The sequence below is a fragment of the Botryllus schlosseri genome, chromosome 1, assembly GCF_051294905.1.
Source record: "Botryllus schlosseri isolate E-star chromosome 1, Bs_hap1, whole genome shotgun sequence".
NCBI classification, from domain to species: Eukaryota; Metazoa; Chordata; class Ascidiacea; order Stolidobranchia; family Styelidae; genus Botryllus; species Botryllus schlosseri.
This window is the reverse complement of record NC_137236.1, coordinates 32,310,410-32,338,027: the sequence shown is the minus strand read 5'-3', so window position 1 is coordinate 32,338,027 and position 27,618 is coordinate 32,310,410. Positions and strand designations below refer to the sequence as shown.

Here is a 27,618-nt window from a genome sequence, read left to right as displayed (position 1 = left end):
TGCAGCCGATCAAAGGCATGAAATTGCAGGTAAGGCATAGTCTCATTTCCAGTTGGCATGAAACTTACGCATGCACCAGACGGGCGAATCGTACCACTTTTTAACAGCTATACGCATTACGCAGTCAGTCGAAATGAAATGGAATGATTGATGTCACTTAGTACTGTCACTAATCAACACAACCAAACTTATCAATGATAATAACAAATCCGCACGAATTTATGCAATCAATTCAATTCGCAATTATCCGTTTGCAATTAAAACTGCATCATATACAATCAATTAACGGTTATGTCATTAACACGGGCTTTCACGAGCTAGCCAAAAACGTCACCAACGCACTTTGCGGATTCTATTACAAACGAGAATCTCAGCGTAGTCGAATGCACGACAGCCAATATATGAGGATTTGATGACAACCTGAGTTGACACGCCATTACCTACCGGAATTGACATATAAGCCAAATACATGTAAGCGTATATGATATGCACTTCAATGCCGGTTATAGATAGTTATAGTTATAGATATAGATGCGGCAGTACATTGTACAATGTATATGTACATATACATATATATTTTAGCATGAAATGTCACGTCTTGAATGTACTGCAGCTGCAGCTTCTTGTTTTTAACAATTCTAGCGACATGCTCCAGGCCTAATTCGAATTAAGTTTCCGTATATGTAATGTGTACCCGCTGTGACAAACCTTCACCATGGAAACACCGAATAGCAATGAAGAAAATCGCTTTTCTATAAATAACAGTAAATTATTTCCGTTACTGACATAATTTTGAACATCTGTAATCTGCTTTCTGCTTGTTTTCTTTCTTTGATGATTATCAGTACCGTATAGGGTCATATAACCACTTCGTATGAAGAAAATGATATGATTCAGGTGAACTTAACCCTGAAGGAATTTGAAAATTACCAGCCAATTTTTTTCGAACTATATCATACGCATATGGAATAACTATGAGAGCATAAGTGTATATAATATGATTGGTATTTTTCAGGCCACCATCAACCGATACACATTTCACATATCGTATTTACTTTAACTGAAACAAGCGCGCATGCGCAATTCACTGGTTAACTTCTACAGGCCGGGTTTTTATGACTTCGTTTAGATTTAGCTTACTAAATATCTGCGGGACTAATTTCTTACTTACCACATGCCCAGGTGCAGCATAGCATCAACGTAGATGTGAATATATTCATTTTATACTTATTCTCCTAAATCTGAAACATTACGGATCTGGTAATTATCCGACTCACAATCATATATACTTTGCAATAATATACCCAATCTGTTTTCAATTTGCTTGTATCTGTGCCTTGGTTTATAAGACTCGAACAACTATGCTACCTGCGATGCGCATGGAGTAACTACAAATGATGTTACTTCTGTATATATAGCCAATGATTTGATTTTTTCACTTCGGATAGGCGGCTACCTGGTGAGACATGAAACAGATCAAATGCCAGGTGTGATTGAACCTTACTAACTGTGCAATCTTTTCTCGAACATCATATGACATAGGTAATTTCCAAAATGGTGAAACCAATGCCAAGACTTTCCAGTTTCGTGAAAGTTCACAGCGCTGCGTCAACGTGATTCCAATACCACACGCCTTAACATGAGAACTTAGCGCTGTCATGCGTACTCATTTTCAGCTATAAGCATCGCCCGACCGCCGTCTGGAGGCACTTTACCCACATGCACGAAATTTGGATTTCTGACACTGTGGTATAGTTGGGAATGCTGTATATGACTACTTTGCAACCCGCGGCAAAATACTCCAGTCTTAAACGAAAGATGAATGGTTTTTCGATTGAATCGTACTAGGATATTAGCCCAAAACTATGAGATTAACTATTTCCATATTCATTACACATAGCAGTACGAGAAGTATAGACAATCTGCAATCATAGCCATTATCACAAGGAATATCGGCCTGGTGTATGATTACCATAGATTCCGAACCACCATGAATTCTTAAACAACAAAAACAACATAGCCATCATTACATGCAACATGCAAAATAACTGATTTGGTTATCAAATAAATGGTAGAGATTAGGGATGGTGTGAACGTGAGGTTCACGTTCGCGTTCTGTGTGTGAACCTCGGAAATTTAGAGGTTCGTGTTCACAACAGAACCTTGGTAGGTTCTGCACTGTGAACCTTTTGGTAAATTGTAATTTTCACTCCATTATAAGATCTTTGGCTCAAATTTATTGCATTTCAACTGCGGGCTACTCCATGCATGGTGCTGGCAGCATATAATATCAACGCTTAACGAGCATGCACCATGCACCTCGACAACCTTAAAAGTTTTAGTTGCTTTGTTGCAAAAATTTTCTCGGAATAACCAGCTTTCCGTTTGTGAATATTTAGTTACTATCTGCTGTGAGCTTGACCCGCAATCACACAACATCACGAGCGATATACGTAGTCAGCGAATGATGCTTATTCAACCAATCAATGACATTGATATCGTCTTCTGATGTAAAAAATCGAACGGGCGTAGGGGGTTAATCTTGACTTCATATCTTTACTGTATCATTAAAACCAAATCCGTGCGATTAAGGTGCTTGCTACTGCTGCATAACTTGTTGTTGTTTGTGGTATCGGTAGCGAGTATTGAAACCCGTTGTACACTCTGCTCAATATCAATGTAGCAATACTCAGACTCCGAACACATTGTCGGGTCTGGCTAAGACCGTTAAGGCGTAAGCTTATATTCCTTGGTAAGTCCTCGTCGAAATTGTTGGCAAAGCGACGGAATGTATTGATTTTACGCAATTACTATATACTTTGATTACCGCTCTTGATACATTTAGCGACGTTTAAAACGCCGATATGTACTTCAGCATTGTGGCATTAGTGAACCGAGTCTTCGCTTGGTATCGTGTACATTAATATAGGCTATCACTTCATTGGAAGATAGGGTTGGAATTAGCAATATGACGTCACGTGACGTCATGAGGTTCACGTTCGTGTTCACACAGAACCTTTCAAAAAGGTTCGCGTTCACACGAACCTGAACCTTTCAGAGGTTCACACCATCCCCAGGGAGATAGCTTCGTTCATATGCAAACTATCAATATTGCAATAAAATCCAGAGTGACAAAGCGGTTTTTATATAGCGAGCAAGAAATCTGGCATTTAATATTTCCTATATCGATTTGCTGGATCAATACGCAGTTTAGCTTCCTTGGAAGATCGGTTTCAGAGAGTTTGCGTACATTTTCTCTCTTACATCGTCTTATCACATGCGTCATATTCTCGCTGGGCGGTTTAACACTATGGGAGAAGCTGGCTTTTTTAAAGATTATGTGACGTAATGAACGTTATGACGTTACATCACCATTTATTTGTTGATACATTTGTCATGTTTCGCTGGGTATGAAAAAATCTTCAAACCAACTCGTCCACTCATATATGTCTAGTTTTCGTATATATGGTGTTTCGGTTGTCATTTTATTACTTTTTCCATTCGTTCTTGACTTATTAAGACTCCACGCGGATGGCGAGGCGACGAGGAGCCTAGATGAACCTCCGACACTTGCGTCTGAGGCCAAGGTCATACTTTAATTCGCAGCCCATTGGTGTTGCAGAGTTAGAACATATCACACTCTTGCCGGACATGATAGAGATCCGATCAAAGTTGCTGTGTTGGGCCTGCGTCATAGCTCAAAGGCCTACAGAGCCCTACGAAGTAAACTTTTTGTTGGCCCCGCAGTGTATAGTGGTATACACCCTAATTCTCACCATGAAGTTTTTGACTTCAATAAATGATGACCCGGCCTAGTTGATTATAATACAAGGTTGTAACTAAGTCCGAGTCCAAGTCAGAGAGCAGAGGGTCCAGTTCGAGTCATGGTGTTATGACTCGATTCCGAGTCCAAGTCATTGTTTTGACTGCTCAGTTTCCAGTTAAACCCACGTGTCATAACTCGAAATCGAAATCGAATGGTTCGCATTAATAATACACTAATTTTCCTTACTTTTAGAAGTTTCTGGTCGCATTTTCAAGTACCAGTAACAATAGACGAAATCCTAACAGTGTGGTTACTTTACTATTCTTCGAAATTACAATGAAATGTCGGTCTTGGCCGTCTGAGTCTCGTCGAGTCATGCGCAATGACTCGAGACCAAGTCGGGTCATTTCCGTATTTTTTTAAATGACTCGAGTCGAGTCATTACAAACCTGTTATAATACCACCATTCGTTTCCTCTTCGACCAGTCTATTCAGTTACTTGGGGACTTCGTGATTATATATTCTCACTTTCGCGCCAGCCTATTCAGAAGTTGCTGGCTTATCATTCATAAAATAACATAGATGTCAAGACTCAAGGTCTCATAAATCTTGATTGTCTAAACTCGTGTGACTACGGCAAGCTATATGGATACCGTCCGTGACCGTGTGTGATGGCAGGTTAATGACCGTATGTTATGACAGGTTAATGGCCGTACGACCCAAAGATATCCTTTAGTTAAATACCAAAGTCATTTCATCACCGATGTGATCGCATTTTGCTTTCGTTACAGCTGGATTTAAATCCGGATTACCAGCCAGGTTGGATAGTGTTGGCTAAAATCGCTACAACAAGGCAGCTAATATTCTATGACGACTGCAATGCAGACGTCTGTAACGTCATAGTATTTTCGGTAAACGAAAACTCGTATCGCACTGTTACGTAGCCAATCCATGCGTGGATTGGAATCGAAACGTTGCCCAGTAATCAATCAAACAGACATCTGCCTGCCAACCGAAATTGGAAGCATGTAGGCATTTACGCTCGACGCGTCACCATTCTCGTGTCGATTTTGTTAAGGCCAACCTCCGCAACACCTTATGCTGCTAGAGGTGTCGGGGAAAACGTGATAAATTGCAATAAGTCCAATATTACTCAGCGTATATTCCCCTGCAAACTTGTTCATTAAGTGCTGGAATGTATGAAGATTGAAGAGCTATCACCCAACGACACAATTGTATCTTGTAGTAATGATATGCTTTTTCCATTTATTTCAATGTATAGCACTCGCCAATCTATCAATGCTAAAATAACCGATATAGAATCGATGGAAGTCTATGTGCAATTGTGCCTGCTTTTAAATTAGCTGGATGGTGTGATCCAGAGGTAGGCTAGCTACCTGGAGATTTTCGTTATAAATAGCCTACTCGAGTGTTTTCATGAGGCTCCATACGTAATGAAGTTTGAAATGCGTCTCCGACATCCAAAAAGGTTGGGAACCACTGATCTACGGTTGCCATATACGTCCTCTTTTAGGAGGATTTGTCCTCATTTTTCAATTAATTGAAAGAGTCCTCGGAGGTCGCCTAAATGACTTGTTTTTTGGGAATTTGTCCTCTTTTTCTGGAAAAAGTTGACTCGAGACTCTAGAAAAAGAGGACAAATTCGATAAAACAAACTCGCCAGAGTTGGCAAGAAAATCTGCGATATATACGGCGCAACGAGTATTTCGCAGTGCTGGGATGACTCGAGTCAACTTTTTAGTATGACTTGACCTGAGTCACTTTGGAAAAATGACTTGACTTGACTTGACTTGACTTGACTCGAAGCTGCAGAAATGTGCATTGACTCGTGACTCGGAATAAAATTTACGAGTCAATTTCAAGTCATCAAGTAAACGGTGTCGATCAAGTCACTGTGTCCTGTGTATATTCGGATTGTTGCAGATACGACGGTGTCCATTCACTTGTGAGGACAACCAGTCATTCACTGATTGTTCGTTACACGGATCCTTCATAGTTACATCTCAAATAAATTGACCGCAAACTAAACGATCACACCTTACGTTGTCGAAGTTGTAGTAGATTAAGTCTCTGTTTCATAGACGGCCCAATGCTTACGTTGCGCAGTGCTCACCTTTACCAATCCTCTTGTATGATTTAAATCAGTGGTTCCCAAACTTTTTCGGTGTGAGGGCCAAATTTAGAATTTCAGAGTACGGTCGGGGCCGCACGCATACTACGGCTTGGAAACGGACCCAAACAGTCATGGCGATTTCGGAATAGTTTTATTGCCCTGGCGAGATTTCAAAACTGTCCACTGTTTACCGCTACTTATGTGCTGCATTGGGTGTCCGTTGAGTGAATCAGCTGTTCTCGCCTAAACGCGCGAAGCGCTAGAAATTTATTTGGTTTCATGACTGAATTGGTCAATATAATCGAGAATTGCATGTATTGCTATCAATTTTCATCCTGTCTCTGTTCACGTCATCTTATTTACCGGTAGCGCCGGCATGAGAATATTTTGTTTCGCCTTCGTTCCGGTCATTGCCGGCCGAATATGCATCTGTTTAAAATTGGGTGTATTGACTCTCCTTTATGTGATTTCTGTTTCGTACCAGACACCGTCGAACATTTTCTTTTATCATGTTGTAAATACGCTCACCATAGACGCACGGTAAAACAGTATTGTGAGGGACTACATCTTGCGTTCAGTACTTATAACCTTTTAGTTAACCCGCTACTTTTTACGGCTGTCATCGAATTTGTGGATTCTTGTAACATATTGCTATGATTTTCTCAACCTTTTCATATGTATTTGTCCTGAATTGACTATTCTTTACGATTAACCTTGCACGTGGTGCACCAGACCTTTATCGGTGATATGCGCCACTTCCATTTTTTACCATCTATAATAATAATAATAATTTACCGGTAGAGCTGAGTGAGGTGTGTTTGAAAAGGTATAGGCCCCCTCAATAGTAATTAAACATCTCCGGGGATATACTCGTTGGCAGGAACGTAACAGCACTTATTCGTCAGGACCCCGGGCTCCCATAGGGTGATAAACTGACCCCGCATCACGTTGTTCGCTTTTGCCACGAAATTAAAGTTGTACTGTTTAGTGAGACAGCGCGACGCGCGAATATGTCGATAATTCATGATAAAATGGGTGAATAAGATCGGGAATAGCATGGTTGTCCTCTTTGCCCACGTAATCAGATTTACCGGTAGAGCTGAGTGAAAGGTGTCTTTGAAACTGCAGACCCCCTAAAATTAAACATCTTCGGGCGGGTGGATCCCTAGGTATGACTTCTTTACATGATGTTATTTCGTCACCTCCTGTCTGCTATATCAAAAAACTGAAACATCACACGATTTCAGATTGGTATTTCTTCACTGGCATATAATTTCATGTCTGCGGGATGGTATTTGTTTTGTGAGGTTCTGATTGCCAAGACAAGAACATTCGGTGCCAGTCATTTAGGCGCCTATATGGACAATTAAACCTATGTGTATTTTGTATATATAACGAATGTTTTGGTATTTCGAAGTTTTTGGTCAGCATAAAAGCAGTCCTTTACGGCCAAGGCGTTCTCGCTGCCGATCGTTCTGACACACCCCTTGGAGTCACATGTGACATGGCCTAAAACTTTATATGTCTTGGTGCGTTGTGGTGCGGTCATGGCCCACGCGGATATGCCCATTACTATAAATCAGTGGTTCTTAACCTTTTTTCTTCCAGCGCCCCCTTTCAAAAATTATCGTGCTCCAGCGCCCCCCCCCCCAACTTCATAATGTAAGGAATGTAATAAAGACAATGAGTAAGAGGGGGGCCGTAACAGCACTTCGTCAACCCCTAAAAACGACTGCCTTGCGCACCCGTAGCGTGATAAACCGAACTTCTGAGGGCATCGCCCCCACGAACCCCCTATCGTGATTTCGATGGTCAGCAAAGTTTGTGTGGCCTGGTCGCCCTAGGTACCAAAATGTTCTATAATGCATGAATGAATAGGTGGTAATTACATATATAAGTCGCGATAAACTGAGTGAGCTGTTATATAGGAAGATAAAGGGCACGTAATTAATAATTAAACATATTCGGGCATGCCCGCAGGTACAATTATTCGTTACCAGGGCCGTAACAGCACTTCGTCAGCCCCCCCCCCAAACAAAAAACGTTGGTCCTGGGCCCCCATCGGGTGATAAACCAAGCTTCCGGGGGACTTCACTCCAAGACCCCCATTAGGCTGTTCTCTATTTGCTGAAAGCCTGTTAGGTATCTACATTGGGTGTCCATTTACTGAGGCAGCTATTCTCGCCTAGTCGCGCGAAGCATTTCACTAATTAATGAGTGAATTGGTCAATATCATCGGTAATTGCATGTAAATTGAGATTAATTTTTATCCTCTCTCTGCTCACGTAAACACATTTACCGGTAGAGCTGAGTGAGGTGCAATGTTCCCTCTAAGCTGCGCACGTGCGCAGTGCTGACACGGTCTCTGCGCACAGAAAATATGCGTTGCGCACAACAAATCCGAAGTTATTACCTTTTTTAGTCGATACGCACTGTTGTCCAGGGGTCAGCGCAGTGAGTTGTTGAGTGTGCACAGACTCATCAAAACTTAAAGCGAACATTGTGAGGTTTCTTGGAAACTGTTGGGCCCGTTACTAATAATTAAACATATTCGGGCGGGCGAACCCGTTGGTATGACTTCGTTGCATGATGTTATTTCGTGACCCCATGTCTGCAATATCAAAAAATATAGAATCGCTCAACGGGGATATCGCCCAACAGGAATATCCCTGTCGCCCAATCGTACTAAACTAAAAGACGCACACGATTTCAGATCGGTATTTCTTCACTGACATATAATTTTTCCCTGCCAGATGGAATTCGTATTCTGGGGTTCAGATTGCCAAGACAGGAACATTCGGTGTCAGTCATTTAGGCGCCCATGGACAATTAAACCTATATGTACTTTGAGGGCTATATGTAACGGAGTTTTCGGTGTTAATTTGCTCTGAATACTCATTAAGGATATGTCCTATCACCACATCATCTACTGCGAAGCCATTTTTCTCCAGCGCCCCCAAATTGCAGTTTACCATAAAATAAGATAACTCGGTATTTTACAGATGATTTGAAGTTGAGAAAAGTATTACTGACATTAAATATCTTTGAATAATACCTTATGGCTGGAAACTAGCTGGGAATATCAGTATTTGTTCACGAATTGCAACCCAACGGCGCTTCTTCAATGTACGATCCAAAACAAGCCGATGTCAATGGTGCAACCAATACATGATTCCCATGAGCATGATAGACAGGTTGTGCAGAGTGAAATCGTTATGCATGTGCCTTTATGGGACTGCACTTAAGTACAATTTTGAAATCATGGCTATTTTATTGCAATATATCATCTCTACACGGCCGTTTTCAACTGATAACGTCACAAAAGCTATAAACCGGTGACGTGGTCAACATTACATATCAAGTAGTAAGGAGAATTTCCCCGTGGATCTTTAGGGGGTTTTCGGGGATAGAAGATCACGATGAAGATGACCAAAATTGCTCGTAAAAGTGTTTTTATGTACTAAACCATCATTGTGGTCACAAGCATCGAAGTTTCCTGACAATTTTTCAAATCTGAACAACCCTAATCTCGGCGTATTCAACCGTGAGCCACGTGTTGCACATCTAGTTATCACAGGGTTACCATACGTCCTTTTTTAGGATGATTTGTCCTCTTTTATTTTTTGTCATAAATCCATTTCTTAATATATTTTTGGGGCCGCAAGAAGGCTATCTGAGGGCCGCATGCGGCCCTCGGGGCCGCACTTGGGAATCACTGATTTAAATCGAACAAATATAGTTTGAGCGTTTATATTGTCACTGATGGGTAGTGTAGGCTATTGTACCGTATCAATTTGTTTCAGCATCTCGAGGCTTCGTATTCGGTCCTATGTTTTGGCTGATAATAATTGGCTGTCTGCACAGTTACTCAAGTATTTTATTTGTAGTTCTAAGTATGCGTGAGCCATACAACGTCTTCTTGCATTTCTCGTTAATTTTATATTCAAAATTTGATTCAAGATAAATGGCCAATTAATCTGTCTTTCACACAGCTACCAAAATGCAATGACTTTGAATCATCACTCATACTTCGAAAATTTGATTTGACTTGAATTGTGAATTGATGACTTGACTTGACTCGATTCACCTCCAAAAACGAGTGCCTTGACTTGACTCGGGTCACCTTCGAAAATCGATTGGCTTGACTTGACTTGACTCGAGTCAAAATGTGCAATGACTCGAGATGACTCGTAGGTAGTTACTTGATCTCAACACTGTATTTCGTGAGAATAGCTGGGTAATATGACCTTTTTTGTCAACCCTACTTATTATACAACACGCCTGCCATCCCTGCATCTGTCATCTTTTGTACTTAATCATTCCACTTTATGGTGTTAGGTTTAACTGTAGTAACTATTTTAGGGTCACTGATGCCTGTTTTGCCTCGTATAGATTCAGATTAGTGTTGCTGCACGAACTACCAAAAGATTTTCATGTTCTACCAAAAAGACCTTGCCATCTATGGGCAATAGCTTCGCGAAATGCCGGTATATGGCGATCGCCCTGATGCAGATTGTCGAAATCATTCCCTGGAATCTCGGGTTGAGGTATTAAAATTCGTACTAGAAGTTGTAGCTGTATATAGTAAAATATATATATATTATGGCAGTGGTCGGGAACCTTTTTTGTTTGAAGAGCCCTATATTTTCCATTTTTTCTCGCAAAGAGCCATACTTGTCAATCCATTGTTACGTCACAATTTAAAGGCCATGACGTCATTCGAGTACTTATTTGAACTCACTTCATGGGATTCGTCGTCGGCGCCATATTTTCTCTGTAAAAGCTCGTAGGCTACTAATCATCCTGTGATAGAGCAATTCATCGTAAATAGCTCAGAATTTATAATAACTGATATTAATCTAATATAGGCCTAACTATAGCCCTGATTCCGAAAACCGAATCTAAATATTGATCGACTTCTGAATTCGGCGCTAACATAAACGTTGCACTACACGCCTACATTTGAACCACATAACCAGAAAGCTACTTATCAATTTGGACGTGGATAGCGAAGTATTGTTTGTAATTTGGTTTGGAATTGGAATGCCACTTCCAAGGCAGTTCATTTCTAGACCTAGATCGGGAAGACAACGTGTATTTGAAAACTAGATTGTCATATAAGCGTTCCCATGTCTGCTGCTTTTCTCTTGACCAACCAACGTATGGTGCAATCCAAGATGCCTACGCAGCGCACGATGCCTGTACATCGAATTGCGAGAGATATTGGTCGCTGGCGCTACAGCAACTTAAATTTGAGGATTTTGTAAAGGGGTCCGAGCCCTTAACCCTGGATACGCCCCCGCATTGACCTCTCAAATACATGTTCATGCTGTCACGAGAATAATTATTCTGGTCGTGAAGAACATTTACCAACAAGTTGCTGCAATATCGGTCAAATTCAGTATAAAATTAAAAATATGTCAAAGAGCCATATCTTATACCCAAAAGAGCCATAGGTTCCCGACCACTGTATTATGGTACAGTCAAAATTTCGTAATTTTGTCGTATATACTAGGGCTGCGGATATAAGAATCAAGAACTATGCTTTCCAAGTTGAAGAAATTCTGGAAAATTTGACTCGAGAAAAACATTTGGCCCGCTTCAAGCTTTATCCCCTAGATTAGGGAAGTTGAAGAAGTTCCTGCGTTGAAACTTGGCATCGTGTTTGAGGAGGATTCCACACACGCCTTCGATATTTGGAGATGTCCCGAGACTCGGATATTCAAAACCGGGACAGGACACCTCTTGATCAGGATTCAATGGCGCAACGTATCGACAGAAGTACAGGTCTACTATTGAATCGTAACAGCTTGATGCAATTTCATTCAGATGCCTCATAGCAGATTTATTATACGTGTTAAATATGCGGCAAAATACGTAAGAAGCGGATTAAGCTTAACAAGCTGACGCTTTCAAGGACGATCGCCGGAAAACGGGGAATTATAAATAAATGAATTCACAACAACCGATTGTGCATTGTGTGATGTGATTCTTGTTCGAGCACGTGCCTGTCTGGGGAGTGGAGTAATTTTGAGATTTTCAGCATTGTGTAATCAACAGTCTCCAGTAAAATTCGTGTTTATTTTTAACGAATCACTAAATTGTCTGTCTTTCTGCGCATATTGAAATCGATCCGTCAGATTCAGGATCTGCGACGAAACCTCATTTCGGTAAAGCAAAGGTAGTAATTTCACCACCAGACCTCCTTCCAGCCTGCTTTCAAGAAATTTCCGTTAAGGTTGGTCCGACCACACTGGTTATTATACCACCAAGCCCCTTCGTCGTAAACAGCGCAATTCCCTTCTGCCCAATCGTCATGGTCCGCGTCTTTCGTAGTGAATCGATGATTGTTGCTTGGTGAGAGTTCATCGGTAGCATTGCCGGAGTATCCGGAAACGATCAGTGTGTAGTTGCCGGAGCGGGGTCCGACTCGAAATGTGCTGTATTGCAAGAATTGCGTTTAATGATTGAAGTCGCGATTTGGACTTCATGAGCCATAAACGTTGCGGCTCAATAAACTCCGTACGGTCTCTGTGACGTAACTGTTATGTGTCTGACTGATTGCCGTTCAGTTTCGCACTCCTTGCATGCTTTGTGTCAGTTGCTAGTATTTGGACTATCAATCTTATTCAATCGTATTTACGTCGCAATTTTTATAGATCCTAAAATATTCTAGTGTGGCAACCCGGGTTTCTATATTGCCGTTTCGAGGTTATTTTGTACGTGGTCAGAGCTGGAACTGGCTTGGTGAATCAGTTTGACCATGGTGTCTTACACCATAGTGTCCTATATGGTGTCGACACAAGCAAATCCCACGGCTCAGTGAAATTGTATCACGTCACAATTTCCATTTGGCTACAGGCAATTTGACGGTCATTTTTGACCGGCTTGCCGAGCATTAAATTTGGTAAAACGGATATCAATCGAAAGCTGACTCTGCACTGATTACGAAAATATAAATTTTATTCCGCTCGCGGCCCTGGAACCCCCACAATCAGCCTCGAATTTTTCATTGTTATGGAGATTGGCATTGGGACGCAACAATGCTGTCTGGCGAAACGAGAGAGTAGCTCAAGAGAAAAAGAGCCAGACAGCATTGTTGCGTCCTAATGCCAATCTCAATAACAATGAAAAATTCGGGCTGATTGTGGGAGTTCCAGGGCCACGAGCGGAATGAAATTTATATTTTCGTAATCAGTGCAGAGTCAGCTCTCGATTGATACCCGTTTTACCAAATTTAATGCTCGGCATGCCGGTCAAAAATGACCGTCAAATTGCCTGTAGCCAAATGGAAATTGTGACGTGATACAATTTCACTGAGGCGTGAGATTTGCCTGTGTCGACACCATATAGGACACTATGCTTACACTGTTATAGACGTGAGCAAATCGCACGGCTCATTGCGCTTGGAACACATCATTTTTTTTCATTTGACTGCAGTCAATTTACGGCAGTATTTGAACTGTCTTACCCAGCGCCAAAGTTTATAAAAACCGGTATCAATCTAAAGCAGGGCCGGCCAACCCGTGGCCCGCGAGAAGGTTTTGAGTGGCCCGCGAGGTAATTTCCGAAATTTCTAATATCAAAAATGGATTGCACAGATTGTGAACTTGCAAGGCCAACCAAAAATTTGATTAGTTTGGCCGCAACACTTGAGATGTGATGACTAAAATATCAGTTCCGACGCATTGACAGATCCATCAGCCAGTCACATATTGGTATTCCTTCGTACACTACAATAAAGCAGAATAATTTGCGATCGATTTATCAAAAGTAAAAATTTTCTGCAAGCTTAGCGCAACATGTTGTCACTCGATTCCTTGTTTTTAATATTGTTGCCCTTTTTGTGAAAATGGAAGAACGCCTGATGTATCAGATTGAGTCTAACTATATTCGCGATTACGGGACAAATTGTCGTTCAACAAATGCGACCTTGCGTTTGCGCTCGCAGTAATATCGTGACTATGAAACCTAAGCACGGAAAGATTGACGCATGTTGGTCGCAGCTTTCGATATCGATATGTCCCCGCGCCCAATCCTCGCAAACTTAGCCCAGCGACATACGGCAGGCTCGCAATATACGGCCGTAAACCAAACTTTACGCTGATTGGTCGAGAGACAATGGCCATGGATACGACGCAGCAACGGAGGACGCTGCATTTACTTCAACATATAGTCGGCACTACGATGTATTCCTATAGCCGTGTAGACTGTATAAAAACGACAAGATTACAGTTAAATGTTTATTTCTTCATCAATAATGAAATCAGGAATGGAAATAAAATATTTAATAACATATACTGAAATATAATGCCGAAATACTACTGTGTTTATGAATGCAGTGCCACCAATAGCAATGAACTGGGGCGAAGAACAGATCTTTCCATTCATTTTCTTCCAACGCAAAGGACAGAAAGGCTTGGGAAGGCAGAGTATAAGAAGGCAGGACTATTTGTGGCATACATTTGGGCCTGAATTTGATGCCAATAAGAGTGATTTACTTGTAATTATCTAGCAGCAGTCAAATAAAAACTCCTTTCCTGTGATTTCTGCCCAAGTTCAAATTTCATGAACTCATTGCATGTGCTGTTACGATACCTCAAGCACACCAGTGCAGATGAGGTCTGCTCAGCTAGAATCACTCTATCATGTGAAGCACCCAGATATCCATATGGAAAAAGAACATGACCAATCTTTGCTACATTCACATGCGTGATGCTTAGTAGTCTTGAATGGCGCTTTCTTCGTGCAATAACCCCCACAATATTGAATACCTGTTCATACTGTACTGTCATTGAAGTGATTTGAAAAGAGATGTTGCATATGGAGTACCTGCTGTCTTGTTCCCCTCAAAGCAGTCCAAAACCCTACCAAAATTGCTACTTGTGAGTCGAAGAGCCCTATGTATTTGCCCCATTCTGCACATCCTCTCTGTTCTGATGTTCTGTGGGCTTAGGTAGCTAATCTGCATATGACTGACTTCGTTGGCTTCTCACCCTAAGATTCCGGTGATGGATTTGAAGATTCCATTTCAAGGCTACACGATGGCGATTCTAGATCAGGATCACCAGATGACAATGTAAGATTTGCATGTGCAGCATCCACAACATTGCAGGAAGACAGTTGACACGGCATGGAGTTCAGGGTCCGCCTCTTTGCAATGCGCAAAATCTTCTGCTTCACCACGGAGATTGCGACTGGGAATCGCACCTCTCTTTAGACGTGACTGTATTGGTATATCTATAATGCACTAGCAGCAAAATCTTCCTTGCAAAATTGGTAGGAGCAAATTATTATTATTATTAATATTGTACACAACAGTGGTGCTTTTAGCCTGTTTAAGGCTTTGTGCTCCACGTCATGACAGTATTCGAACTGATCAATGCATTTATTCTTGTCTTTGACATTCTTTCCACTCTCTCATGCATCGGCTCGCGATTCATCGGCACTTTAGCTGCCGACTTGTAGCTCGCCTCACTGTGATTTCTGGACTTTTTAAGTCAGTGCAACTGCAGTGAGGTCGGCGATGAGGAGTAAATGAAGCTTGTGGAAGTAGGCTTGAAATCCTGCCTTATTACTCTGCATTCCCAAGCCTTCTTGACCTTGGACCGTTGGAAGGAAATGAATGGAAAAATCTGTTCTTCCCCAGTTCATTTCCATTGGTGGCACTGCATTCATAAACACAGTAGTATTTCGGCATTATATTTCAGTATATGTTATTAAATATTTTATTTCCTTTCCTAATTTCATTATTGATGAAGAAATAAACATTTAACTGTAATCTTGTCGTTTTTATACAGTCTACACGGCTATAGGAATACATCGTAGTGCCGACTATATGTTGAAGTAAATGCAGCGTCCTCCGTTGCTGCGTCGTATCCATGGCCATTGTCTCTCGACCAATCAGCGTAAAGTTTGGTTTACGGCCGTATAGTCAAGTGACAATATTATTGACCTATGAACTTCAAAATTTTTTCGCGCCTAGCGCGGTAAGTGGCCCGCGCGATATTTCGTCAATCGAATGTGGCCCTTTGGCTGAAAAGGTTGGCCGGCCTTGATCTAAAGCTACTGCGATAGTAATATATCCTTATTCGCCTTTGGCATTGCGCCTCGACTTATTTATGACTAGAGTTGCAGTTGCGTCGTGATGCCAGTGTGCGCGTCCGGCTGTAGCGTGTGTTGTTTAGGTACAGTAAAAATATGCCGTCGCTGCGACATGGGGCTACTGTCGTAATATTGTTCGATTTTAGCGTCTACCTGTATCTTGCAACCAAGCGAGATCCGGTTTTCGCTATCATGTTGATTTCCAGCTCCACGTTTCCTTCCCCAGTCTTTAGATGCAGTTCCTCGAGTCCTGAGCAGAGGATATTGTTGTGATTACGTAGCACAACTTGAAGCCGGCCATAAAATGTACCTAAATACTAATATTCTATGGTGATGCATCACTTTAACAAACTATATACTCGTAAGGTCACGTAATAGCAGCACTGTATATGTATATCACCGCTTGATCAACGATATAGCTCTTGACACTGTTTTGATTGTATGGTCCCCACCACGGCCGTCAGTATGAAACGAAAAGCTATACACTTTACTGGTTTTATGGTTGTTGTTCTACTTCCTACTTTACATAATTTAAGGTATAAGAAGTAGTTTTCCTCAAGTAGAAGTGGAATAAGTTTTAGAACATAACCACTTGTGTATAAAATGCAAACAGGCAAAACCTACTACGTCTCCATATATCTTCAAGAACGGCTTGCTAGTCAACTCATGTTCATACCGCACGTCTTGGTGACCTTACCGAGCCAGAAATTTCCTTGGGGGTTCCCAAATCCTTTCACGTAATCAGTCCAATTTCGGAAGAAATCCTCGTCCAACAAGACCCCCTTTGTTCTTCGCTGGAAAACCTACGATAAAATTCAAACAGCTATACGTACTTCACTCTTACCAAAAATTGTATGTATTCACATCCTAAGGGTGGCGGTCATAAAGTCGGTATCACGTTCGTCAGGATTCAACAACCCAGGATTAAGGAAACCGGTTGATCGCTGCGCAAGTGCGCATAAAGTTGGTCGAGTTACATTTTTAGTCGAATGATTTAGCAAACATGGACAAACTGTAAATTTCCTACGCATGAATATTTCTTATATTGAACCTGACGATTGTCTCATAGGTAATGGCTTCAATCAACAATCGGACAATCAACGAGTTATACACACACCATTGCGATGCAACATATCTTTTATATATTCTATGACCCGTTGTGTCGCTACGACCTCCATCTCGCGATGATGGTAATTCTACCAGTTTCAATCACAGTATCTTGTATAGGCATCACGCCGTCTCATTCAACAACCTGACAACAGGCAGCCTATACCGCGTTTTCGCACTATGATACAACGTATAACATCTCACACACCACTTGATTGGCAACCCGGGACACCGCGGGTACTTATCACGCGTAACTTCATCCGACTTTATGCACCCCGATTAACAGTTTCAGCGTTCTCCCTGATCAGCTAACATTTTGATCTCCGCTCAAAATGCAATACGATTATCGGTTTTTAATCACGCGATTAGCATTCTAACAGATCAGTCAACTCAATGATCTCCGCCCAAAAGGTGGTACACAACAGCAGAACCTAAACCAGAATAATATCGCAGTTATGAATCCTACGTGGAAGCATCATTTGAATGAAAATGTTTTGTTTGGTTTATACCGTGGTGTAAGCCTGGGGTAAGTTCTGGAATCTGGATTAATGTTCCACGGGTGTATATTTCTGGAAGACCCCCTGATATTGTAGATATTAAGAGATTCACCTATTCCTTCTCAGGGCCTTTTATTATACGTCCTCGTGGCACACAGCTTAGGCCAGAAGAAAGCATGCATTATTATGTGTCCACCAAGTTTCCATTCTACCTAGTCCGAACCAGACACTTGGTGGTCCCAGCAAAAACAACACTACCACAATAACAAACAATTATAACCCCTAATGGGCGGGCTGCCACATATTCACACCCGTATATCAGGGGTGGTAGATGCCTACACGGGTGAGAAAACACATTCTTTTCGCCAAGACTTGTAGTGTAAATATAGCTTCAGAATTCCGTACGCCACAATTGACGCATGTGGTGTGATTCCTTAATGTCGTTGCCCTACTCAAGACATTTCATTGTAACTTCGAGGAATAGTAAAGTTACCGCATTATTGGTATTTCGGCGATCAGTTCTGGTACTTGGTAAAAAGGGGCATGAACTGTTTAGGCTGATGAAAATTACAGTATTATGAATGCGAGTCATTCTACAGGCCCATTATACAGTGTACATCACTCGAGGGGAGTTGGTAAAAGTGGTTTGAACCGAATGGAACTAAAAACTGAACAATGACCATGATGACTTGCTGGATACGACCCTCTACTCACTGACTTGGACTCGAACTTGACTCGGTGGTGAACTGAAAATGACTCGACTTGACTCGAGTCAAAACTATACAATTGAGATTGACATGTGACTCGGAACCTCGTGACTTTGGTTACAACCCTGATGAAGACACTTTACAAATTGAGCTGTTTTCGAAAATATGCTCGGCTATTGCCTTAGAGGGGTGTATTGGACCGAAATATCTCCCTCTGTCTGTAATTTAGTAGAATTCTACCCATTTAGCAGCTTCTACCTCTACTTAAGTAGCAACAACTCTGAGCGCTGAGTACCTTTACCACTTCTGCCCTATAGCCTGCTCAGCATTTGGAGTCATACTATATGTTGATGTCGTTGCATTGTTGGTATTTGTAACATGCTTATTAGAATTTAAGTGAAGGCTTACTTTATGGAGAGTGCCATTTGAAAATTACCTTACGCACAGTTTGGGCTGTGCAGAATGATTCGAATACACGGTTTTGCCTTTTTTCGAGTGGACTAGTGAGATACGTTGTTTTGAGGTACTGATATTTGAGCTCCTTTGCCACAGAATAAGAAACATGCCGTGCAAAGCTACGTACGTTAGCGGAAATGATTTATCTGTGAAGCCGTGAACGACCCACAGCATTGTCAAAAAGTGCAATGCAATGGATATATTCGAAAAAATCCACTATTATCTTGATGTGATGTAGAACCGGGATTGTATTCTTTTTGGTGACATATAATAATAATAATCGTTGAGTTATATTTTTCATCTGAACAAGTCACACACAATGTACAATGCGAAGACACAATGCGATGCAATGAACAGATAGTAGGATGTCGAACGACACGCAGTTGTTGCGATCCTTTCAATCTAACATCCACCTCGGCCTACAGTGCCCGATGTCTTAGATCTTTTTGCAGCCGCGGCTCTTTCTACTAGTTCTTTCCATTCCTTATGAGTGTTTTCTTGCGTCGGGTCTATTTCCGAGCTTTTTTTGTCGCCGTATAAGAACGGCGACGGTAATCGAACCGGAGCCGCCAGATTAGTAGGCGCTTATCGTCACCACTACGCTATGCCCCCGGTACACATGAACTTCCATGTTGTTATGACGTGATATTTCGTGATGTTTCGCAGACCTATATACTCACAGTCCATTCCTGCGCTTTTTCCTTGACCTCCTGAGTCACCTTCAACATCGTTCCGAAACCCTGAAAATCATTGCGACATATACGACGTCCACGTCCAGTGACTACGGTTCAACCACTTGTATACCCACCCCACAATCTCCGCTTGCTACCCATTTTCCTGCGACGAAGCGTCTCATGCAGAATTTCGCTAAAATAACGAATTTCGTTCCGAACCAGCAAGTTTAGAACTCAAATTCCACACACCTGAACATCGGGAGCATATCACGGCTACGAACATCAACAGAATCCTGATCTTGAGCGACATTTTCAGAAATAAACTTTAGTACTATCGCCTGACTTTGTGATGGAATATATATCGATGGTGACAGGAATAAGGCACACGCAAGGGACACATTGACCGCATAAGATACTGTAACCAAATTACACAAAGTCGTGCTCGCCAATGCCTCTCTTGGCTCCGAATGCAATAACTTATCATGATACCGCCCCTTTTAGCCTGTCACTACCTTTTTCATCTATTGGTATACATGACTATTTGCGACCACTAGTTGCTGCATAACTATGTCGACTTCCCCGTGACTTTGAGGAAGTTAACGGGCGCCATGCAGTGACGTGTTCGTTTTACGGATATATTGCATAGTCAGTCGCTTATAAGATACGCCGAACCGATTAATTTCGTGTTTCTCTAAGAGGTTGTTTGATGAAACCTACGGTAATTTGGATAGCATGGCATATTTCAGTTGGTATATTGCAGGGGTGGGCAACATACGGCCCGCGGGCCGGATCCGGCCCGCGAAGGGATTTTATCCGGCCCGCGGACAGTTTTCCGTCTTACATGATAATGTGGCCCGCGGATCCAGTCTGCCGAGATTCCCCACTACTTGCTTACCACGTCAAATGTTAGTGACTGTATGTTATTATATACGTGTACGCGCAGCGTGCGAGAGTGGAGCTTACGCGTAAGTTCGTCAAAGCGAGAAGACTTGCGTTTTCGGCATTTACGATGTGCTCAACCCTAATGTCGTTTCTGGTAATCATGGTGTTTGCCGAATACAATGGTCATTTACACCAGGCTGGTATTTCTTATTTTTGATTCCGTAACCGCCGACTTGTAGCAAAGCACACTTCTAGGCTTTTGTAAGACACCGCTTATGCCAGGGCTCGCCAACTCAAAACGGGTCGCAGGCCACTTTTCAAATTTCGTAGATGATGCGGGCCGCATGAATCAAATATCGAGATTAACTAGGCCACACAGTTGAACAACGACGCTATCTCGTCACCTACTCAACCCTAATGAGTTGATATCTTGGTAAATTCGGGGTACCGGGGTAATCGAATGCCTTGAAATCTAAATTAAGGATTGCACCGTGTGTCGATCGATCAGATAGAAGCAGACATGGCGGCGCCTGTATGACAATGCTATTCTCAAATCCACATTGTGTTCGTCACTATCGGCGAGAAATGGCTCTGAAGTGACATTGCTGTCGTTAAAATACATTCATCAATTAAATAGGCTTTTCGGAGTACAGCACTTCAATATTACAGCAAACAATACGTTCATATTGCAAATTTATTCCACTCGAAGCTTCTCGACTGGCCCTCATCAGGAGTGACCGCTAGTAAATGAGGTTAACCATGTTTGAAATATAGAAAGAATTTTGTCGTTGTGACGTTTGGACCGAGAAGGTGCCCACTGCCCAATTTATTTGCATCTCCCGTGGATAGGCACAGCTTGTGGCAGGTTTGAAAAACAGATTAAGTGCTCCGTGTGTCATTGTTTTCCACAAGTGGAACCCCGTGTCATATTTACTACGAAATCTTCACTACCAGCAACGCGTAAGGATGTGCTACTTGCGATTGATCAGAGTAACATAATTTACCAATATACGTGCCGATGCGACAGTCGGTATGTGGGTCGCACATCTCAGCGCTTGCAACAAAGAATTCGTGAACACGTCCCTCCTCAAATTAGGAACTCGCAGGGTGATGACATGGCTTTTCCATCACCACAGTCCCTATTTACCATGCGTGGTTATGACCAAGTAACAGCATGTAATTCTGCCATCCGACAGCACCTCTTGAAACACCCAGACTGTGCAAAACATTACAATAACAATCAGTTTTCCATAGTAGCTCGTGGTCGTTCTCTTTTTCATTTAAAGGTCCTTGAATAAACTATCATAAAGCTGTAAAAGCCGATCCTCTGTCGCCAGAAGGAACATCTCTACGCGCTGGGAATCTTCTATAAGGGTTGTTTTGTCGTGCGGCTGTTTTACAGCTGATTTTGTGTACGTTTTACCGTAACCGTGCGCTGTTTACTCCCGTTCGCGACTCTGTGTACTTGTCATTATTACGTCACAACGACAAAGTTCTTTCTATACTGCGAACTTGGTCAACCTCATTTACTGGCGGTCATTCCTGAAGAGGGCCAGTCGAAAAGCGTCGAGTGGGATAAATTTGCAATATGAACGTATTGTTTGCTGCAATATTCATTAATTACGATGTATTCCTTGTATATGTGGATAAATGGGCGAATAATGTATCGATTCAGCAATCAGGCCCGCCAAGTACTTGATTTTCCTATATCCGGCCCGCCGACTAGAGAAGTTGCCCGCCCCTGGTATATTGGGTCTCGCTATCCCCAATGCCGATTCATGATTCGCTGTAAAGCGATATCAGGTATCGTGTCCAGCTCATAGCTCAAAATAGAATGAAGTTGATGATCATGATATTTCTTGTATATGGTTAGGGTTGCATTTAAAACAAAAATCAAATTAAAACAATTATGTTTAAATATGTTTTTTATTGTTTTTTTTTTAGCCATAACGTCACGAATATTCATTCAATTGTTACGTTATAGTGGATTGACATTGAAATATAGGGTAAATATAGCTCCCTTGACGAAATATCTGTACTATTGCTGTTGAACCGACTATTTTTCGGGTTCCAACCATCCCACATCGATACACGTCGGCTATATTGGGTGGTAATTGTCCGCATAGGCTCATACAACATATTTTTTACAAAGTATTTACATAATTATGGCATAATTTTACAACTTGAAAAAACACAATTTTTTAATGCCTTTATTTAAAACACTGTTTAAAAATGTTTCAAACAAAAAGTTTTAACACACCGTCTGTTTTAAATGCAACCCTACCCTCGATCCGTTTTGAGTTGGTGACCCATGGTCTAGGGACATGGTGTTTCTGTTCACAAATACTACTCCAAGTCGCCAATCTTCCCGTTGAATCGTAATCTTGTGGTGTATTTGTTAGGATAAAATTACTAATTAATCTTTTGATAAAGATGATGAATATGCCTATATTCGTATGGTATCCACTGTAACGCATGCTCCGGCTGGAATCGATTTTATGTATAGGGATTGATAGGATCATGGAGAACCAGGTGCATTCAAAAGGCCATTTTAGATTCAAGGAATAGTCCGACTCCGTGTTTACCTGAGAGTTTCTCAGTTTCGCGTGAGGTAGGTGCTAAATCAATAAACATAGTCGATTAAATTTATGGAATGTTCAAAAATCTTCACCCCAATTTCCCATAGGTCTGCAAAATCTTAAATGCGTTTTAGGTAAGCCCGATAACAGCAGAAATCGCATGACCAAATTTGCCCTCTCTCATGCAGAAGATAGATTCAATTGGTGTAACCCCACTTCTTGCGAAGATAATGACGTTTATCACTCTGTTTGCGATAGCACGTAATTTAGCGGAACTACGCCGTTTGGATATGCGTTTCCACACTAGCTTGTTGACAATAACCGTGTATTAATCTATAGTTGATTATCATCGCGATGATTGTATTGTAGACGAGGTGTGATTTCGTGCTAGGCCTATTCTACATCTCTTTATCAGCTAATATTAATATCACATCACAGGTTTGTCCGACACGATTTGAGAGGGCTGATCAGACCTGTTCCATTCTCGAGACGCTGTGAAACAATACAAGGTGTGGCCCAAATTAACATGCCACGTCGATTGTTGGTCTGCCCATGACGTTAAACGCCAGACGCAAAGTCATTGTTCGAAACGTTTCCCCAAATTTTCAACGAGACGTCGCCTCTGACTGTTATTATTATTATTATTATTACAAATATGAGTGGTGCTTTTCGCCAGTTATGGCCTTGTGCGCCACGGTCATCAGGAAATTCAAATCAACCAGTAACTAAATGAACTTATTACAACTTATCACAAACTCGGCGACGGCGGTGGACAATTGCGATGACGAGAGTAGGTTGCGTGTATGGTGAACGGCATATGTAACTGATTGCAATAGGTTCTTAAAAACGATCGATGAAAGTTGTATTTAATGCATGATATTAAAAAGTGTTCGACTGTTTCGATGACATCGCATTCTTCGCACATTGGAGAGTCCGAGCAGCCGATTCTGAATAAGTGGGATGCTACTCCACAGTGTCCTGACCGTAGCCGAAATATCAGGCGTGCGATATGGCGACTGCCGTTTTTCTCGGGTCCTGTGGTGAGTGTGCTGTGGAATTGTTTATAGTGTGATCCATGCACGTTCATCGGCAGAGTATTCGCATTGCCAGATCTCCTGGGTAACTCTCTTCATCGCGGCTTTGGCGTCTGGCACGGTAATGATTGGAGTATGGCTCGATCGATCTTGCGTTGACGAGCCTACTCGGGCTAATTCGTCTGCCTTCTCGTTACCTGGAATTCCTGCGTGTCCTGGAACCCAAGAAAATTCAACAGTGATAGCAGTATCATGGATACGTTTAAATATTTCTAATATGGATACAATCACGTTATTTGATGGTCGGTTCAGAGGTCTAGAAACCGCCGTTAATGCGGATAGGCAATCTGAGAAGATGACGTAACTCTAGTTTCGCGTGCCGTGGTCGAGTATCCAAAATAATGCATGCTGAATCGCCTTCAATTTCATTGTATAGGCTGATGATATCGGTGAGCAGGTACGAGAGATTGCGATATCATGTACAGGAATATATAACCCGTAACCAGCGCCATTGGAATTTTTGGAGCCGTCTGTGTAGATTGCCACACTGCCCCCATATCGTTCAAACATGAAATCTAGCCATATGGATTTGATGTTTTCCAGTATTTCGCATTTCGAAGTGTATTTAAGTAGATCCAGGTCTGCGGCGGGGATCGGCATTGTCCATGGTGGCGTGGTTAACCACTGTTGTGTCTCAACAGTCACGCTGTCGAGAATATGCGATCGTGAAATGATGTTAAAAGGTTTGAAATTCGGTTTTGTGATGCAGTATATTTCATGCCATGAGTCTTCTATTACGTTAAGACAAGGATGTCGAGACGGTTGTTGTCCAAGTAATTGGCATCGGTATTTCATGCTTAGATACTTGTGGCGTATGTGTAAGGGCATTTCGCCGCACGCTGCTTGCAATACGCAGACGGGTGTGCTACGCATAGCTCCACAGCAGATCCGTAGCGCTGTGTTTTGTATCGTCTGGAGCCGCTGTAGGTGGAATTTAGGAGCGAAACAATACGCGGGCAGTGTCGCCTCTGACTGTGCCATTTGATTCATGAAACTGATGCCGATTCGGAAGCTCAATAACGACTTCTTTGAAGCGTTCGTATAATCGCCGGATATAGCAAGCATTTTATAGAATCAAGTGCGCGGACACGCGGGGATATCTGCCCTTGCGATGCCAACAAAGAAACACACTGTGGGTTATAGCGATTCAACAGAACATGTATGAGCATAAATCTGTGTCTGTGAGGGTAATCTTGTCAACTATCGTGGGATTTCAGGTCTACAGCAATCCATATTGCTCCCTAGCGGACTTATTGATTTTCAAGATGCGCTTGCGCTAGAACTAGAAACATACTCACTTCGCATAACTAACAAATAGAACAAGAATTAGAAGTTACGACCTTTAACAATCCGCAACTATACCTAACTAATAACTGGTAATACTCTGAATTTCGAATTGTCAACCGAATTGTCAACAAAACAGAGACGGTGCCATGAGAGAGCTAAGTAGCTACATTAAAATGTAACAACACAGTATCAGTAGTATAGTTGCGCTCATATAATAGTCAAAGATGTTGTGGGTCACAAAATAAGCGTCTACGAGCCACGTGTTGAGATCCCCTGCCGTATGTGTTTTCGTATATGGTGTGGTGGTACGGTCCAAGGCGATCCCTCTGTCAAATACCGTTATCGAGTTGTATTTTGCCAAGTCATATATTGCCATTGCCACTCTAGAGTCTAGATCAGTGGTTCTTAACCTTGCCCCCAGCGCCCCCCAGGGGGCGCTGGCGATTTTGAAGTGGAGCGGAAACGCTCAGGGGGCGATATGGGGGGCGCTGGGCTCAGGGGCGGTATGGGGGGCGCTGGAGAAAAATGGCTTCGCAGTAGATGATGTGGTGATGGGACATATCCTTAATGAGTATTCAGAGCAAATTAACACCGAAAACTTCGTTACATATAGCCTTCAAAATACATATAGGTTTAATTGTCCATGGGCGCCTAAATGACTGACACCGAATGTTCCTGTCTTGGCAATCTGAACCCCAGAAGACGAATTCCATCTGGCAGGGAAAAATTATATGTCAGTGAAAAAATACCAATCTGAAATCGTGTGCGTCTTTTAGTTTAGTACGATTGGGCGACAGGGATATTCCTGTTGGGCGATATCCCCGTTGAGCGATTCTATATTTTTTGGATATTGCAGACAGGGGGTCACGAAATAACATCATGCAACGAAGTCATACCAACGGGCTCGCCCGCCCGAATATGTTTAATTATTAGTAACGGGCCCTACAGTTTCCAAGAAACCTCACAATGTTCGCTTTAAGTTTTGATGAGTCTGCGCACACTCAACAACATACTGCGCTGACCCTTAGACAACAGTGCGCAACGACTAAAAAAAGGTAATAACTCCGGATTTATTGTGCGCAACGTAGATTTTCTGTGCGCAGAGACCGTGTCAGCACTGCGCGCGTGCGCAGCTTAGAGGGCACATTGCACCTCACTCAGCTCTACCGGTAAATGTGTTTACGTGAGAAGAGAGAGGATAAAAATTGATCTCAATTTACATGAAATTCCCGATGATATTGACCAATTCAATCATTAATTAGTGAAATTTTTCGCACTTCACGCGACTAGGCGAGAATAGCTGCCTCAGTAAATGGACACCCAATGTAGATACCTAATAGGCTATCAGCAAATAGCGGACAGCCTAATGGGGGTTTGGGAGTGAAGTCCCCCGGAAGTTTGGTTTATCACCCGATGGGGGCCCAGGACCAACGTTTTTTGTTTGGGGGGGGGGGCTGACGAAGTGCTGTTACGGCCCTGGTAACGAATAATTGTATCTGCGGGCACGCCCGAATATGTTTAATTATTAATTACGTGCCCTTTAATTTCCTATACAACAGCTCACTCAGAGCTACTGGTAAATCTGATTACGTGGGCTGAGAGGATAAGACGTTTATAGCGATGTGATTACCACCTATTCATTCATGCATTATAGAAAAGTTTGGTACCTAGGGCGACCAGGCCACACAAACTTTGCTGACCATCGAAATCACGCCATGGGATTCGTGGGGGCGAAGCCCTCAGAAGTTTGGTTTATCACGCTATGGGTGCGCAAGGCAATCGTTTTTAGGGGGGTTGACGAAGTGCTGTTACGGCCCTCCCTCTTACTCATTGTCTTTATTACATTCCTGACAATATGAAGGTGGGGGGCGCTGGAGCACAATAATTTTTGAAATGGGGCGCTGGAAGAAAAAAGGTTAAGAACCACTGGTCTAGATGGTGGGCAGACTACGGCCCGCGGCCCGCGAGAGTCTCAAGAAACTTATTAAAAATATTGAATAAATGTGGTCTAAAAATCTACAGGGACTGGATTAAACTTTTTCCTAATATATTTTACCATGTTAATTCTAAGGTAAATACTGCCTATATTATTTTTTTATGTGTAATTTCTGGCGCGACAACCCGACTTCAACTCAAGGCCCACACATTTTGAATTTGGACTGCTAAACATCACAGAAATCCTAACCGGGATTGATATAATTCGGATCCCCAGTGTGATTGCAGATTGGCCACTCCAGCAACGTTTAATAATTTAAGTGCTGTGCTTGGAGAAAACGATTCGCGCGTGTATTAGGTAGATTCGTTCTCTGTATGCGTCAAACAGGGGTGGCC

The 27,618-nt window shown here is 42.2% G+C and overlaps 2 protein-coding genes across 2 annotated transcripts in view; both read right to left on the bottom strand.

Moving 5' to 3' along the window:
- Positions 1–27,618, bottom strand: part of LOC145435525 (uncharacterized) — a 349,573-nt gene that overhangs the window by 4,439 nt on the left and 317,516 nt on the right. Inside the window, exon 2 of the mRNA XM_080312798.1 lies at positions 1,172–1,243. Within this exon, the coding sequence (XP_080168924.1) occupies positions 1,172–1,220 (49 nt within the window). The 5' untranslated portion in view covers positions 1,221–1,243. The remainder of the gene's footprint in view (positions 1–1,171; positions 1,244–27,618) is intronic.
- On the bottom strand, positions 11,545–19,515 carry LOC145435535 (ficolin-2-like). Its single transcript, XM_080312808.1, has 4 exons — positions 19,452–19,515; positions 16,702–16,807; positions 16,158–16,254; positions 11,545–12,340 (listed from the first exon to the last, which is right to left on the bottom strand). The coding sequence occupies exons 1-4, from the start codon at positions 19,497–19,499 to the stop codon at positions 12,091–12,093; spliced, it is 501 nt and encodes a 166-aa protein (XP_080168934.1). The 5' UTR covers positions 19,500–19,515; the 3' UTR covers positions 11,545–12,090.

Coding starts and splice junctions, on each gene's coding strand:
- LOC145435535 (XM_080312808.1), bottom strand. CDS start 19,499: ATGTTGAAGGTGACTCAGGAGGTCAAGGAAAAAGCGCAGGAATGGACT. Junction 16,808..19,451: donor AAAAAGCGCAGGAATGGACT/GTGAGTATATAG, acceptor ATTTTATCGTAG/GTTTTCCAGCGAAGAACAAA. Junction 12,341..16,157: donor CGCTTGGTTGCAAGATACAG/GTAGACGCTAAA, acceptor CTTGCAATACAG/CACATTTCGAGTCGGACCCC.